Source organism: Suncus etruscus, chromosome 18 (genome assembly GCF_024139225.1).
Source record: "Suncus etruscus isolate mSunEtr1 chromosome 18, mSunEtr1.pri.cur, whole genome shotgun sequence".
NCBI lineage: Eukaryota > Metazoa > Chordata > Mammalia > Eulipotyphla > Soricidae > Suncus > Suncus etruscus.
This window is the reverse complement of record NC_064865.1, coordinates 25,678,775-25,695,220: the sequence shown is the minus strand read 5'-3', so window position 1 is coordinate 25,695,220 and position 16,446 is coordinate 25,678,775. Positions and strand designations below refer to the sequence as shown.

General features: G+C 44.4%; 1 protein-coding gene across 1 annotated transcript in view; it reads left to right on the top strand.

The window, feature by feature from the left end:
- The window catches only part of MTHFD1L (methylenetetrahydrofolate dehydrogenase (NADP+ dependent) 1 like), a 641,585-nt gene that overhangs the window by 28,542 nt on the left and 596,597 nt on the right, over positions 1–16,446 (top strand). Inside the window, exons 8-10 of the mRNA XM_049765366.1 lie at positions 7,353–7,444; positions 9,303–9,400; positions 13,125–13,298. Of these exons, the coding sequence (XP_049621323.1) occupies positions 7,353–7,444; positions 9,303–9,400; positions 13,125–13,298 (364 nt within the window). The remainder of the gene's footprint in view (positions 1–7,352; positions 7,445–9,302; positions 9,401–13,124; positions 13,299–16,446) is intronic.

Here is a 16,446-nt window from a genome sequence, read left to right as displayed (position 1 = left end):
GTTGTTCCTGGCAGGCACTGGGGACCATATGGGATGCCAGGATTGGAACCATCGTGGTTGGTCCTGGGTCTGCCGCTTGCAAGGCAAATGCCCTACCACTGTGCTATCTCTTCGGCCCCAGGAAATTCAAGTTCACAACAGTCTTTTATTTATTTATTTATTTATTTATTTATTTATTTATTTATTTATTTATTTATTTATGTTTTTCAGCTACACCTGGTGACACTCCGGGGTTACTCCTGGCTTTGTGCTCAGAAATCACTCCTGGCTTGGGGGACCATATGGGATGTGGGGGGAGGGTGGCGGAGAGGGGAATAGAACCGACGGCCGTCCTGGATCTGCCCTGTGAAAGACAAACACCCTACCACTGTACTATTGTTCCGGCTCCAGAAGTAATCTCTGACCTTAGAGCCAGGACTAAGTCCTGTGGACCCCTGGGTGTGGCCACCTCCAAAAACAAACAAACAAACAAAAATAAGAAAGAAGAAGGAAGGAAGGAATCCTAAGAATAAGAAAACATTTGGGTTTTTGTCTTTTCGTGTCATACCCAGCAGTGCTCAGAGCTCTTTCTGGCTCTGCACTCAGGAATCATTCCTGGCCATGCTCTGGGAACCTTATGGGATGTCAGGAATGAACCCAGCCACATAAAAGACAAGCGCCCTCCCTGCTGTACTATCCCCTCCCTAAGAACGAGAAAATGTGCTTTCAGCTCTGAACCGTATTTCTCAGTGCTGTGTCTTGGTGCCATTGTTAATTAGAAAGTCTGTGCCTGCTGAAACCCCTGCTGCCCTCCAGCCACTGTCTTTGTGCATTGATTACCGTAATCCATTTAGTCAGCTTCCATCCCACGCCCATGATGGGCCCTGTGGTATATGTAATCTTGCCACTTGCACAATTTCAATCATTATCAAAAAGAAAGAGTGATTTTATGGAAACTTCAGAGCAAAAGAATTTTTAATAATCTTGTGGCTCGGTGAAGGCAGTACTTCATAATGAAATTGTGATGCTCATCCTAACGGGGTTCCCCCTGGCCCCCGTTGTAGAAACAGATGGGACTTGGAGATTGATGACTGTGTCCTTAGGCAGAGGCAGGTCATGAGGCCACTCCCCTGGAGTAGGGCTCAGAAAACATCCCAGGATTTGCTGGATTGTTCTCTGGGCTGTGGCAGGAGATTGACATTGAGATTAAAAACAGATCCTGTGCCTGTTTGCTGTTTTAAGGGGAATTCTTTTTTATCTTTCATTTAGGGGCCACGCCCCACGATGCTCAGGGCTTTTTGGGCTTACTCCTGGCTTTGCATTCATGAATTACTCCTGGGGGGCTTATGGAATCATCTGGGGTGCGAGGGATTAAACCCAGGCCAGCTGTGTTAAGACGTAAACCTACCTGCTATACCTTCACCCCTATTCTTAAATATTATATATCTTTCAGGAGCCAAGAAAATAGTTTTTTGGGGGGTGTGTTTTTCTTTTGGTGTGTTTTTTCTATATCTTTTCAAGTTTGTTTTGTTTGTTATTGTTTTTTGTTTTGTTTTGTTTGGGGGCCATATCTGGTGGTCCTCAAAGGTTACTACTCTGGCTCTGTACTAGGAACTACTCCTGGTGGTCTTGGTGGACCATAGGGGATGCCAGGGATCAGGAATTAAATCTGAGTTGGCTGCTTAACAGGGCAAATGCCCTCCCTAGTGTACTAGGGGGCTCCAGCCCCCTAAGAAGATAGTTTAAAGGATTAGAACATATGCTGGGTATATGAGGGGGGCTTCTGGTATACTCAGGGGTTATTCTGACTCTGCTCAGGAGTGACTCCTGGTTGTGTTCAGGGAACCATTTGCTGTACCAGGTACCCAGGACAAATGCCTTGACCCCTATCTTCTCTCTCTGAGACTGAAGTGCTGGTGTTTGCTTAGTATGCAGGAGCCTCGGGCTCCAGAGCCCCCTTTCCTAACACCACACACACAAACCACCCTCAACACAAGTTTGGGAGAGAACCTCACTCCCATCCCAGCACTGAGCCTGGGTGGGACAAGTTAGGTATCTCCCAGAAACGAAACAAAACTTTTCCAGAAGGAAGAGATGTTAACAGAGCAGAACTATTTTGTGCCAGGAGTCTGAGTTTATGTCCTGACTGTCAAATGGGTTTCAGAAGAGCCACTCTTATATCTGGGACTGGGGACAATATAAAATAACACTATTAGGGACTAGAGTGATAGCATTGCAGATAGGGCATTTGCCTTGCATGTGGCCGACCCTGGTTCAATCCCCAGCAATCCCATATGATCCCTGAACCTGCCAGGAGTAATTTCTGAGCACAGAGCCAGAAGTATCCCGTGAGCATTGCCAGGTGTGGCCCAAAACCAAATAACAACAACAATAATCATAATAATGATAATGATAGCACTATTAGAGTTCACATCAATATTTCAGTAAGATTTCAATGAGCGTGATTCAAACTTAGTGCAGAGCCAGGCCTGAGTTCTGACCCTATCCCACAGCCTGTGCTAATGGGATTTTGTTTCTTCTGTCTTTGAAATAAACCACAACATTGTAGAAAGAGTATGGAATTGTGAGCCCAAATTGATCTGGCCCAATGAGAAAGGAAATTAGTATTGGGGAGGGGGGGCTTGGAGAGGGTTGACAGGAACAACCAGCAGTGCTCAGGACCTACTCCCGGCTCATTCCCTAGGCGTCCTCCCCAGTGGTTCTTGGAGGACGCTTGGGTACTTGCTGGAGATCGATCCTGGCAGTCCGGTGCTTAGTCTGTTGAGCTGTGTCTTTGGCTTTGAGATTTTTTGTTTCTTCTGGGAGAATTGCTAGGTCTGAGTCTCTTTCTGACTCTGTGCTCAGGACTCTCACTTCCAATAGTGTTCAAATGACCATGTGGTGCAGGGGACCAAAAAAAGACAAGCTGTGTGGAGGGGAGCTCTTAACCACTGTATTGTTTCCAGCCTTGTGGCCTTGAACAATCACTTAAGCTGTCCAGGGGAACTACGTCCATGCAGTGCCTGTTTTATGCCTCCTGCCTATGTTGTGGGGATACCACCCTCATGCCCTGCTGACTTTTTGTTTGTTTGGGGTACCCGATGTTGTTTAGGAGTTAATTCTTGACTCTGCTCAGGAATCACTACTGGCAGGCTCTGAGCACCTAATGTCATGTTAGGAATCTAACCTATTAGTACCCTACCCACTAAACTACCTGTAGGGCCCCTACAGACTTCTGCCTAACAGAGACTATGTCTGTTCTGGAATCAGCCCCTCAAAAGATTTCAGCCTGTTGAGAGTCAGAGACTGGAGGAGGCAACTTTAGAGACATTCTAGTGTAATAGGATAATTTACCTGTGCACTTGGGGGTGTACTGGGAGGACATTTGCTAATGTCCTGAACATTCTTAAACCCACCAAAATTGTTGCTTGTTTTTGTGACATTTTCTTCCCCTGGAAATTCTGTATGTTTTGCATCCATTTTAATGATTTCCAAAGAATTCTTGATACTCCTATTTTAGTGATTTACCTTTTTTTTTTGAGTTGGGGGAAAGGTTCATACCCAGCAGCACTCAGGAATTGCTCCTGGCTCTATGCTCAGAAATTGCTCCTGGCAAGCTCAGGGGACCATATGGGATGCTGGGATTCAAACCACCGTCCTTTTGCATGCAAGGCAAACGCCCTACGTCCATGCTATCTCTCTGGCCCCATGATTTCTCTGTAGCTACTTATGATGTATTATTTTAAGAACCAACAATATACTGTCACTTGATAATGGACTACAGATGTTTAAGCTATAGTGAAGGCTAGGGCATTTTCATATAAATTACATTAAAAGGCGATTGATTTTTAATGGAGATGGTTGATGTAGTTAAACACTGAGCACCAGAGTCCAGGGATGTTTTACCCATACCAGTTTATGATTTTGAATTTTTCCTATTTTCATAACTTCATATACCTTTTAGTAGTGATTTCTAGAGGGGAGAGAGTATCTGAACATATAGTCTCTGGGTTCACGTGGCAGATTGGTGATAATAAGGAACCTCCATCCAAATCTTACCAAAGCTGGCCCATTTCTAGCAGAGATGGAGGGCACCCAGGAATTTGCCTTTCCTCTCTTGACCCTTATCTCTGTTTCCTTCATTCTGGCCAAATTCCCAGGGAGGTCTGAGAAGAGCTCCAGAGCCTAGGGAGGAGAAGGACAGAGAAGGAAAGAAATTAAGGGCAAAAAGAAGAAGGTGAAAAGGGGAAATAATGGGAATTCAGGGTTTGGGCTTTGGTTATATTGGAAATTTGAGAGATCATTGTACATGCAAAGCACAGACTCAACGATACTGAAAACATGATCTCTAAGCCACAACCACTGAATTTAGTAATCTGCCTATCAAACCTGGTGGGCAAGGGCTGGGGATGACAGAATATGGGAATACAAGTGATAGGAGTTGACACTGGGGGTGGGATTGGTATGGAAACATTAAATGCCTGAATCTCAACTATAAATAGCTTTGTAAACCGTTCTTTAATTTAATAAAAATAAAAAATTAAAATTTTAAGTTTTCTTATTAAAAAAATGAACTAGTTCCTTACTAAAAGGCCAGCTAATTTAATTTTATTAGAAAGATGAGACCAGGTAGAAATTAAAATAATATTTAAAAAACATCACTGAGACTCAAATATCATTTCTTTGAAAAAAATGTTCACTAAGATTCTTCTAAAGTTTGTAATATAATAGATTTATGTACTTTGTCTTGTCTCAAATTTGTGTTGATTTTTGCCATGTTCTAAAGTGTCTGATAAGAGGTATAGTTCTGTGCATGACTGTAGTTGAAATAGTCTTTATTTCTGTAGGCATTTGTGATACTGTTCTGAACGCCACACCTTAGACCACTTAGCCTTCCTGGCATCAAATTTTTTTTTTCCTTTTAGTTTTTGGGCCACACTCAATGGTGATCAGGGGTTACTCCTGGAAGTCTTGGGAAATCAAACCCACCTTACCCACTGAATGATCGCTCCACCCCTGTGATTCTATTCTGGAAACATGCATTATAAGCAATATATAAGGAATAATATAAATGGAAACCATTTTCTAGAATGTAGTCTTTTCTTCTTTCTCCATTACTTAGAGCTAGAATAGGAGACAATTTTTTTTTCTTTTGTTTTTGTCTTGGGACCACACTGGGATATGTTCAGAGGTTACTCCTGGCTCTCAGGAATGATATTTGGAGGGAGATACACACAGCTGTTTTCAGGGATTACTCCTGACTCTGCACTCAGGAATCACTCACTAATGGGATGCTGGGGATCAAACCTGGGTCTGCCTCATACAAGGCTTACCAGCTGAGCTATTGCTATTGTCTCAGGCCTGAGACAACTATCTTTTTATTTTGTATATTTCTCCCACTTTTGTTGAGATTTACAATGGTGCTAATGAAATTCAATACTAATCCCATTACAATACTATATGACCAGAGTGTTATTTTCTTACCATATCCTAAGCACCCTCCCATTCAGTTGTCGAAGGGTGTGATTTTCTAGAACTTTTGATACATTTGACCAGAGAACATCACAGAACACTTCAGAATGAGTCTTTTTTGCAAAGGACAATCAGCAAAATGGATTATTTAAAAGTTTGTTCTTAGAAATGCTTAGTTTGGGGGCCGGAGAGATGGCATGGAGGTATGGCGTTTGCCTTGCATGCAGAAGGACAGTGGTTTGAATCCCGGCAACCCATATGTTTCCCCTAGCCTGCCAGGAGTGATGTCTGAGCGTAGAGCCAGGAGTAGCCCCTGAGCGCTGCCGGGTGTGACTCAAAAACCAAAAAAAAAAGAAAAAGAAAAAGAAATGCTTAGTTTGTGGGGCCAGAGATAGCACATTGGTAGGGCATTTATTTGCCTTGCACACAGCTGACCCGGGACTGACCTGGATTCAATCTCCTGCATCCCATATGGTCCCCCTCACCTTCCAGGAGGAATTTCTGAGCGCAGAGCCAGGAGTAACCCCTGAACATAGCCTAATGTGACCCAAAAACCAAATAAACAAAAAGAAATGCTTGTTTGTTTTATTCTAAGGCAAGGTGTGTGTAGAAGGAGTCTAGATTTGTACTTGCTTTGTGTGAACATCTGTATGCAGATGGAAAAGAAAACAACAGTCTTCTTACATATACCTATTTTGAAAACCAGATAAAACCCAAAATTTGCATCCAAAATTATGGTTTCCTTGTTTTCCTAGGAATTCATTTCAGCAATTTTGCTTCAGTTTTGGGATACATCTGGTGGCATTCAGAGGGTACTCCTGGCTCTGCACTCAGAAATCTCTCCTGGCAGGCTCGGGGGACCATATGGGATGCCGGGAACCGAACCTGAGTTAGCCACATGCAAGGCAAATACCCTACTACTGTGCTATCTCTCCAGCCCCAATAGTTCCAGCAATTTTATATAGGATTGTTGTTGTTGTTGGGCCCCACCCTGCAGAGGTCCGCTCTGATGGTGCTTGGGACCACGTGCCAGGGTTTGAACCAGGGCTCTTGCATGCTTGGGCTTCCACCAATGCCCTGTCTCCCTGGACCTGTACAGGGATAATATAAGCAATCAGATAGCTCAGTCTTACACATTACACATTGGCTAGGTTTATCTGATAGGCTCTGTGCCCCCTTCTGAAACACTTATACTATGTGGTATCATGTCTTTGATTTTATTTGTTTATTTTTATTTCATGTTTGTTTCTCCATGTGGGGTTTGGAGCCACATCTAGCAGTGGCCGGGCTTGCTCCCAAGGTACCTGGGAGACCATGCAGTGCTGGGATTGAACACAGGCCTCCTGTACACTAAGCAGATGGTCAGTTCTCGAACCTTTTCTCCAGGCCATGTTCTCACATGGTTTCAATACCGAGATTGTCACATTCACTTTCTATCTATTGTGCTGCATTTAACCCTCACTAGATGTCCTCAAAGTTGACATTGAGAGTTCCAGATACATCATTTCACGTAAGAAGTGGTCTCAGGATTTGCATCCCACCTACCTGGCAGGCTAGAACCTCCCCTCACAACCTCCTTGGAGAAAGCTGAGATCATATTTCTATGTGCTCCCTCTTTTTTCTGAGTTACATGTGGTAATGACTGGTCTGATTACAGGTTTTTTTTAATTATTTTCTTATTTTTGCTTTTTGGTGGGCCACACTCAGCTTGCTCTGGGGGTTACTCCTGGCTTTGCAAGCAGGAATCACCTTGGTGGTACTAGGTAGACCATATGGGATACCAGAAATTAAACCTGGGTTGGCCACATGCAAGGCAAGCACACTGTCACTGGGTTATCTCTCTGGCCCTAGTGGCCCTGGGCATTTAAAAAAAAAACTCTCCTCCTTCACCTGTCTTCCAGGGAAGCTTGGCTTTGGCATGCCAGGCGTGAACTTCAGCAGTCTCTTCTCAGATGATGATGTGAGTCTTCTTGCAGCTGCGTTGCGAATTCAGGTTAGTTGGGGGCAGATGTGTGAGATATCTGGGTACTAATATGCAGTGAGTGTTCTGCTGAGCACATTGGGAAGCATGGGATACATGTGAAGCCATTTAATTCTCTTGAGTTGTTATTTTCCTTGGATATTGGAGCAAGTGGAAACTTGGAGAATTGTCTTGCCGTGGGCCTTGGGACCTTTGCCAAGTAGGGCGACAGAGACCCAGATAAAGGCTGGCTCTCACTTATCTCCAGCTTGTCATCAAATTCCCCTCCCACATCTAGCAACTTCAAACTGTGTTTGTTATTTCAACCAGCCTAAGAAGTGAGGTGTCTGAGCACCTTAGAAGGGTTGGTCCTGATTCAGAGTCTTTTGTGGGGACAAAATCAAGACTGGGGCTACTGTTAGATGAAGGTTGGACCAGGCTGGAGACTCCATTTTCCAAGATGGCGGATGTTGCTATGAGCAACAGGCTTTTCATTCCTCTTTGGCTGCTGGCATTGTCTTTGCTCCTTCTCAGGAGACCTGATCTGCTGATACTTGTAGTGGATCAGCCCCCCAGAAAGGAGCATCCAAAAGGTAAAGCCAGGAGGAAATCACAGTCATTCTTGGATACCCTCTGTCCCTTTCTTCTTTGTCCAGGAAATCCCCCAAGCCTTGTTCACATTCCCAGTGGAAAGACCTGCATGTCCCCTTATACCTTGAGTATAATTATAGGTGAAGAAAATGACTAGTGAGATTGTATAGTGGGTGAGATGCTAGCTTCTCAGATGCCTGAACTGGGTTCACATCTCCAACCTCATATATGGTCTCTGAGCACAGAGCTGGGAGGAAGCCCCCAGCAGGCTGGGTATGGGCAAAGAGAAAAAAGCAGAAATCTCCTAAGGAAATGATTTGTGTTGGGAGCCAGAGCAGAGTACAGCAGGGAGGGCATTTTCCTTGCATGCAGCCCATTTGGGTTTTGAGGGTTGATCTCCCGCAACCCTGAGTACTGCCAGAAGTGATTTTTTTTTAAAGGATATTTATTTATTTATTTAATTTTTTTATTTTGAATTATGAGAACAAAAGATGCAAAGAAAGAGGACAAGGTAAAGTTACAGTGGAAGGACAATCACCCATAACATAATTCTCAGAAGAAGTCCCCTTGCTGATATCTTAACTTTGAACTTTCAGCCAAAGAACATTAAGATAAATAAAACAGAATCCATGTACAATTACTTTGTCCCTCAAGTCCCCAGATTGTAGCACATTATAATATTTCTTAACAGCACACAAGGCAATCTAAAGCCATAAAACTTACGTAACTCCTTAAACATTAGAGGCATAGTATTTTTTACATTTCCATGTACATGCATATTAGCTTAAGTTAACCAAGTTTTAAGTGGGTGCGTTTTAAGGATTAGAGTCAAAGGAGCACAGTAAAAACGGTGTTAGAGTGGCAATTGTTGTTTGCATAGGCCCACCAAAATATGAGAGGCATGGAAAGGAATAACCTTGGCCTAAATACAAAGAGATCCTACCCCTGAAGAGAGTAGAGTCAGGAGAAACCCCTGAGTACTGGCAAGTGTGGCTTAAAAGCCAAAAAAATTGGGGGTCGGGAGTGGGCTGGAGCAAAAGCACAGCTGAGAGAATGTTTGCCTTGCACGCACTGACCCAGTACAGTCTCCAGCATTCCTTGGAGAGGGAGAGAGGGAGAGGGAGAGGGAAAGAGAAAGAGAGAGAGAGAAAGAGAGAGAGGGAGAGGAGAGAGAAGAGAGAGGGAGAGGGAGAGAGAGAGGGAGAGAGAGAGAGAATGATTTGTGCTTCACTGTGGCCCAGCTCAGATGTTTTTCTGGCAGTGCCTTTTCTCACCATGCACTTTCCTTTGTGTCTTGAAGAACATGGTGAGCAGTGGCCGGCGGTGGCTCCGTGAGCAGCAACATTCTCGGTGGAGGCTCCACTGCTTGAAGCTGCAGCCTTTGTCCCCAGTGCCAAGGTAGGTTGTGGGGGGTGGGAAGGACTGGGTCACCTCACCAGCTCACTTCTGTCTCTACTGAGCCTTTCAGGAGGCAATGACGGGTGATCTGGTGAATGTCTTGCTCTAGGGCTTGACAGTTCTCTGGTCAGCACGCTATTTAGTGGTTGGAAACATGGTGCAGGTGATCAGATACTAGGCCTTGCAGCTGAGTGACCCTGGATTCAATCTCTGGCATAGGCTCTATGGTCCCAAAGCACCATTAGGTGTGACCCCTGAGCACAGATTCAGGAGTGACCCCAGGCCATTGCTGTGGTTGTGGCTCCAAAACTAAAACAGCTAGATTTCTCTGTCTCTTTTTTGTTTTCTGCCATTCTATCTCTTTTTTGTTTTCTGCCATTAAAGTCTTCAAAATTAAATAGTAATGAATATATTTTCTGTATTCTGGTCATCCCATAATACTCTTTGTTTTTGTTGTTTTTAATTGTGGAAAAGGAGATGCACATTATTCTTCACAATGACTTGGAAACTGGGATATCTTATGTTTCATGGAATATAGTTCTGCAATATTTGGAACATGCTTTTCATTGGTAGAAATGCACAGCCCAGGGGCTGCAGAGAAAGTTCAATGGGTAGAACACTGCTTTTTGAATTGAATCTCAAACAAGATTCAATCCCCAGCACCCCATATGGTTCCCTGAGACTGCCAGGAGTGGTTTCTGACTACAGAGCCAGAAGTAACCCCTGAACATCACCAGGTATATGCACCCCCTCCAAAAAAATGCCTAGTTTGTGTGCCAGCCTGCTTTGAAGGGCCATGGGGCATAAGTGACCTCCCAGCACCAACTCCATGCCATATGGGAATCGTCTTGCCTTATTTCAGAGATTCATAATATCTTCTCCAGCTGTGGGCCCAGGCTTGGTCCAGCTGGACAGTCTCTTTTGTGAGTCTTTAATGATGTGTGAGCTACATATTTTCTGTGTGGACTGGGAAATGCAGCAGCCCCACTTAGGCTCGATCTGTAGCTTGGAATTGGATCAAACAGCTGATCCAGTCCAGGGAAATATCTTTTCAGCCTCACACAGACTTTGCTCTCCTCGCCCTTCTAGGACTCACATGGCCTTTTATCTATCGAGGCTGTGTGTGAAGCCTGTTTCCCAGGGATCCAAGCCAGTGTTGGGTAAATGTAGTATTCTGGGCAGATACAGATAAAGCCTTCAGAACTTATGAATTTTTCACTTTCAAGAAAGGATCCCAGGGGCCCGAGCGATAGCACAGTGGGTAAGGTGTTTGCCTTTCACGTGGCCAACTTGGGTTCAATCCCTAGCATCTCATGTGGTTCCCTGAGCCTGCCGGGAGTAACTTCTAAGTCCAGAGTCAGGACTGTTTGACCACACTAGCCTCTGGGTGTGACCCCCCACCCCACCCCCCTGCCAAAATAAAAGAAAGAATCCCCATTTTCAGGGAGTCAACTGAACACATATTTATTTTTGCTTTGGGGCCACACCCAGTGGTACTCAGGGTTCCCTCCCATCAAGGATTGGGAAGCCATATCAGGTACCAAGGACCAAACCTCAGTGCATGCATGCAAGGCAAGTATTCTGTCCACTGTACTATGGCTCCAGCCCAAGAACACATGTTTGATTAACCTGCGTTTTTATCCCCATGTTGTCGTCTTTGCCCTAAGCACTCTCTTTTCTTAAAAACATTATTTGGGAGTAGGGGACAAGCAGAGCAATAGTGCAGTGGATAAGGCACTTGTTTGCATGTAACCAATTTGATTCCTGGTATCCCTTTGGGTCCCCTAAGCCAGAAGTGAGCCCTGAGCACAGAGCCAAGAGTAACATCTGAGTACCATTGGGCCTAGCTACAAACAAAACAAATTTAGGTTATTATGGACTTTAAATGGGACAGAAGACTTTTTTAAAATTTTGAGCCACAACTTTCTGGGCTTATTCCTAACAGGCCTCAGGGAACCTTATCCAGTGCCAGGATCAATCTCGGGTCAGGAACATACCAAGCTAGTGCCTTATTCATTGTGCTGTTGGACTATCTGTCCTATTATTTTTTTGTTTGTATTTGGTTCACCACCTGGCCATGGTTAGGGCTTCCTTCTGGTTCTGCTCTTGGGTATTACTCTGCACTGCTTAAGGATCATATTGGATGCCCAGGATCTACTAGTATACTATCTCTCCAGCCCCTAACCTGCTCATTTTGGCTTTTAGGATTTTTTTTTAAGTAAATGAGTAAATTTTACTTATTGGGTACTAAAAATATGATTGTGGTGAATGTCACACACCAAATCATTTACCAGTTTGTATATGTGCAAATGAATTCTGCTGGCTGGGAGAACTTTATTTTTTTTATTTTTTTATTTTTTTGGTTTTTGGTTCTTGGGTCACACCCAGCAGCGCTCAGGGGTTACTCCTGGCTCTATGCTCAGAAATCGCCCTGGCAGGCACAGGGTACTATATGGGATGCCAGGATTCGAACCACTGTCCTTCTGCATGAAAGACAAACGCCTAAACTCCATGCTATCTCTCCAGCCCCAAGAGAACTTTAAATTGCATCATCGCAGTTGGCTTCTGGTGCCACTGGGGAGAGAAAGCAGACTAAGGCATTTATCAGTCTTAAAGAGTCAGGATGATGCAGTCACTTGGTGGGTGATGGCCAAACTTGGGCATTTTTCCAATTTTTCATTTAAGGCAGAACAAAGTGCTGCCTGGGCAGGGAAGAGAAGTGGGAAAACAAAGGCAGAAGGAACAGGTGAAAGGCACAGAGCCCAACCTGCCTCGCCCCTCCCCGCAGCTCAGGGACTCTTGGGCAGGGTGGGCCTAAGGTGGTGGGTTTACTGCTTTTTGTGCACCACGAGATTGTGTTTCTTTAGGTAGATGAATGAGGAGATGGAGTGCTTTGAGAGCTGAGAACAGATAACGGATAGCAATTATAAGCAGGAACGTCCTCCTGGTGCCAGCCGGGCCCCCATTCCCACACCCTGCCACATCAGGCCACAGCTGTCTGCTCCAAGGCAAGATCCATGCCATGGGCCATCTCCCGGCTCTGGCTATGGCTGGTAGGTCTCGTTCTGCAGCATAGGGAGCCAACAGCCTCTGACCCAATGCCCCACCCAACAGTATTGGTCATAGAAGGTACCCAATGAGTTTGGCTCTGCGGTTTCCATGGTGCGCCTCAAGATGAGCAGCACAATGGAATGAGGCACATCATTTGTCCACGTTTCTGTCTTCGTTCCTAAAGCAATTCCCAGCACCTGCAGTGGGACTTCTGAGTCTGTTTTCCGACAGTTTGGACATGGAAGAGGAAAGAGCAGGAAGAGGTAGACAAAAAGCGAAGGAAACTTTGAGTAGCCCAGAGCTGGCCTGGGGAGAAGCTGTTTCCAGCAGTTCATGAGCTTATGGATCAAAGAGCCAGAGCTGTGTCCTGCTCTGTGATGGATGGTTTCTGCTCCAGGACACCTTTGGACCCATTGAACATTCTCTGTGCTTGTTTATCCTCGTCTTCTTGTTCTGCCTCAGCACAACTTGGGGACTTTTAAAGAGTTGCTTCTCAATAGAAATGTCTGATTTTCGCATGCTTGTTAATTGTTTTCAGTTGGGTTTGATGCTCTTTGGGACTTGCCATTTATTTCATTGATTTAATTGTTGGCATGGTGGCTAGCCGATTTTCACGCCGGCAGAGACCACCTAAGCTGTTGTTTCTTGTCCCTTATGTGTTTCTCCCCCACAGTGATATTGAGATTTCCAGAGCACAGACCCCCAAAGCCGTGGACGTGCTGGCCAAGGAAATAGGATTGCTTGCAGATGAAATTGAAATCTACGGCAAAAGTAAAGCCAAGGTCCGCTTGTCCCTGCTGGAGAGATTAAAGGATCAGGCCGATGGGAAATACGTCATAGTTGCTGGGTAAGGCTCTTTGTCAAATCGTTTTTCCTAAGACACTTTCTGAAATGGCCCTGCTTCTGCCTGTCATCCTGCAGGTCAAATTTTGTTTTTTGTTTTTTTGGTTTTTGGGCCACACCCGGCGGTGCTCAGGGGTTACTCCTGGCTGTCTGCTCAGAAATAGCTCCTGGCAGGCACGGGGGACTACATGGGACACCGGGGTTCGAACCAACCACCTTTGGTCCTGGATTGGCTGCTTGCAAGGCAAACACCGCTGTGCTATCTCTCCGGGCCCAAATTTTGGTTTTAAATGAAAATTTTACTTAGTTTTCTTGATGAGTGATTAGATGTTCATTTTTTGTTGTTTTTTAAAACTTTTTCAGTACTCACTTTTTTCCATGGAACATAGAGAGTTCTGGGTTGCTAATTCAACACTTGAACTGTTAGTGGGAATTTTTGTTGTTTCTTTTTGGGTCACACCCAGTGATGCTCAGGAGTTACTCCTGACTCTACACTCCTGGGGTGCTTGGGGACCAAGCTTGGGGATCAAACCCAGGTTGGCTGTGTCTGTGTGCAAGGCATATGCCCTACATGCTGTACTGTCTCTCCAGTCCCAATGTAGAAATTAAAAAAAATGTTAAGACACACTAGTACAACTTGGAACCATGCCATGTCTCTAGCGTGCAAAGTATATACTCCAATCCTTTAAACTGTTTTCCAGCCCCTTGTACGTATATTGTGGTTTTTTTTAATGATTTTTCATACTTTTTGCATTGTCTTTGATGATTAAAAAAGAAAAAAACAGAATTTGAAGGTCATTTTAACTGAAGTAAGATCCTTTTTAAACAGAACGTTTAAATACTCGCATGAGACTTAATGTTTTTCTGCCAATAACCATACTATGTTTTGACTGAATTATAAAACCTAGGTCTCTTCTTGAATTTCAGAGTTAGCGTTTGGCCTTTACATTGGTGTTGGTCCCATTTATTAAAGGGAAGGGCACTCTTTTTGTGGAAAGGAGTGTTGGTGACTTTTATTTTTAAGCTGGAAAATAATGAACGTGAGGGATTTACAGTGTCTGTAAAGACTCCTTGAAACCACATGGAACCCCTTGGTTGTGTGGACCTTCTAATGGCAGAAAGGCCATTGGTACTTTAAGCACTAAAGCCTATTGGTTGGGCAGAGACTTTTCTCAGAACCAGAGATAAATTTGTTTTGGCTGATTGACTTTAAGGGACCTCCCAACAGTATTGGGGCCATCAAGTCTACACCCAACAGTGCCTGGGGGACCATGGAAACCCCTACTCATGCCATGCAACCCTTAGAGCTATTCCTATGGCCCCAGAGTTAGCTTCTCAGGCTGGAGAGAAAGCAAAGTGTATAGGGCACTTGCTTTGTATGTGGCAGGCCTGCGTTCGATCCCTGGCATTCCTCATGGCTTCGTGAGCACTACCAAGAATGATTCTGGAGTTCAGAGCCATAGCATCCTGGATGTGGCCCCAAAACTAAACCAGTGTTTTTCTTTTTCAGTGCATTTATTTTGGTATCAATTCTACATCAGCTGTCAGCTACCTTCTCTGGTTATGAAATGGTGTGTTTTCATGCCCAGAATGCAAAAAGAAGCAGCAGGAAAGCGAGGCATTCTTATCCTTTTTGCAGTCCTGCTAGGCACAGGATGTGTTTAGGACCGTCACAGACCTGTCTGCATCATCTGTTTCCTCAGGGCACTCTTCCTCCATAGATCCCTCTCTCATGACTTGTTCTACTGCAGAGTAGTACCATGTGCCTGACTCTGCTGATCCCACAAAGAACTGCAGGTCCATTTTCATGATTCTATAGTGTTCCACCACTCAGATACCAGATGCTTTAATTTTTTAAATTATTTTTAATATAATAAATCGTGAATTATTTATAATAATCACTACATTGTTATTGCATTTTTATTAATTTGTTATTTAATAATTATTTTTATTATAATTTGATTTACCAAATTATTTATACTATAGTCATTTCAGGAATTAAATGTTCAACAGCAATCCCACCACCAGTGTCACCTTCCCTTCACCGGTATCCCCATTTCCCCACCTGCCACCCTGATCTACCCCTTTGCAGGCACAAACAAATTCATTTCATATCGTTTGCTACAACATAAAAGCAACTGAAATGATCAGAACTTGGGTCAATAGGGTCAGTTTGAGATAGTTATTTGAAATGATCTCTCTCATTATATTTTTGTTTGTTTGTTTTAGTTTTTTGGGCCACACCTGCAGACGCTCAGGGGTTACTCTTGGCTATGCACTCAGAAATCACTCCTAACTCGGGGGACCATATGGGATGCCAGGGACCAAACCTCAGTCTGTCCTGAGTCAGCCACGTGCAAGGCAAATGCCCTACTGCTGCACTATTGCTCCAGTCCTGAAATTACCTCTTTTGTTTGTTTGTTTTGTTTTAGGGTCACACCCAGCAGCGCTCAGGGTTTAATCCTGGCTCTGCACTCAGAAACTGCCCCTAGCAAGCAAGGGGGAACATATGGGATGCCAGGATTCAAACCACCATCCTTCTACATGCGAGGCAAATGCCCTACCTCCATGCTATCTCTCTCCTCCCCACCAAATGATCTCTTAATAGTGTTATTAAAGTCACTGAAGACTTACTGGGCTATCATTGAGGCTAGTTGAGCCTTCTGTTTTACTTCTGTGTTCGGATTTGCTGAGGTTAGTGGTTTTCTGTGCAACTTGCCCATTAGATTTCCTGTGATCCCGCTGGGCAAACACTGATGAAATTTTGAGGTGTCATGCGACTGCATAGTTCAGGATCTGTAGGTCTAAAAAAAAAATGTGGCAGCTTGGCAGTTTGATATGGTTTGATATTAGAGATGGACCATCTCTATTTGAGGGTGTTGGGTGTGGCACTGGGCTGCTGTAATTCATGCAGAAAGTGAATTCTGCCCCCTCCTTTCTGAGTAGGCCACAGAGGGATCAGCCAGACTAGGTGGGAAGAGTAAGTGACCATCCTTTTCTTTTCGAGCTTAGAAGAGGAGCTAGGCTGTTTTTCTGCTGGTAATATGGTGGGTGTAGACTCCGGATTCTTTCTTTCTTCTTTCTTCACACCTGGATCCCTACTCCACACCCCAGCACCTTGCTTTGGTGCAGCCACCATCTATAGCATCTTC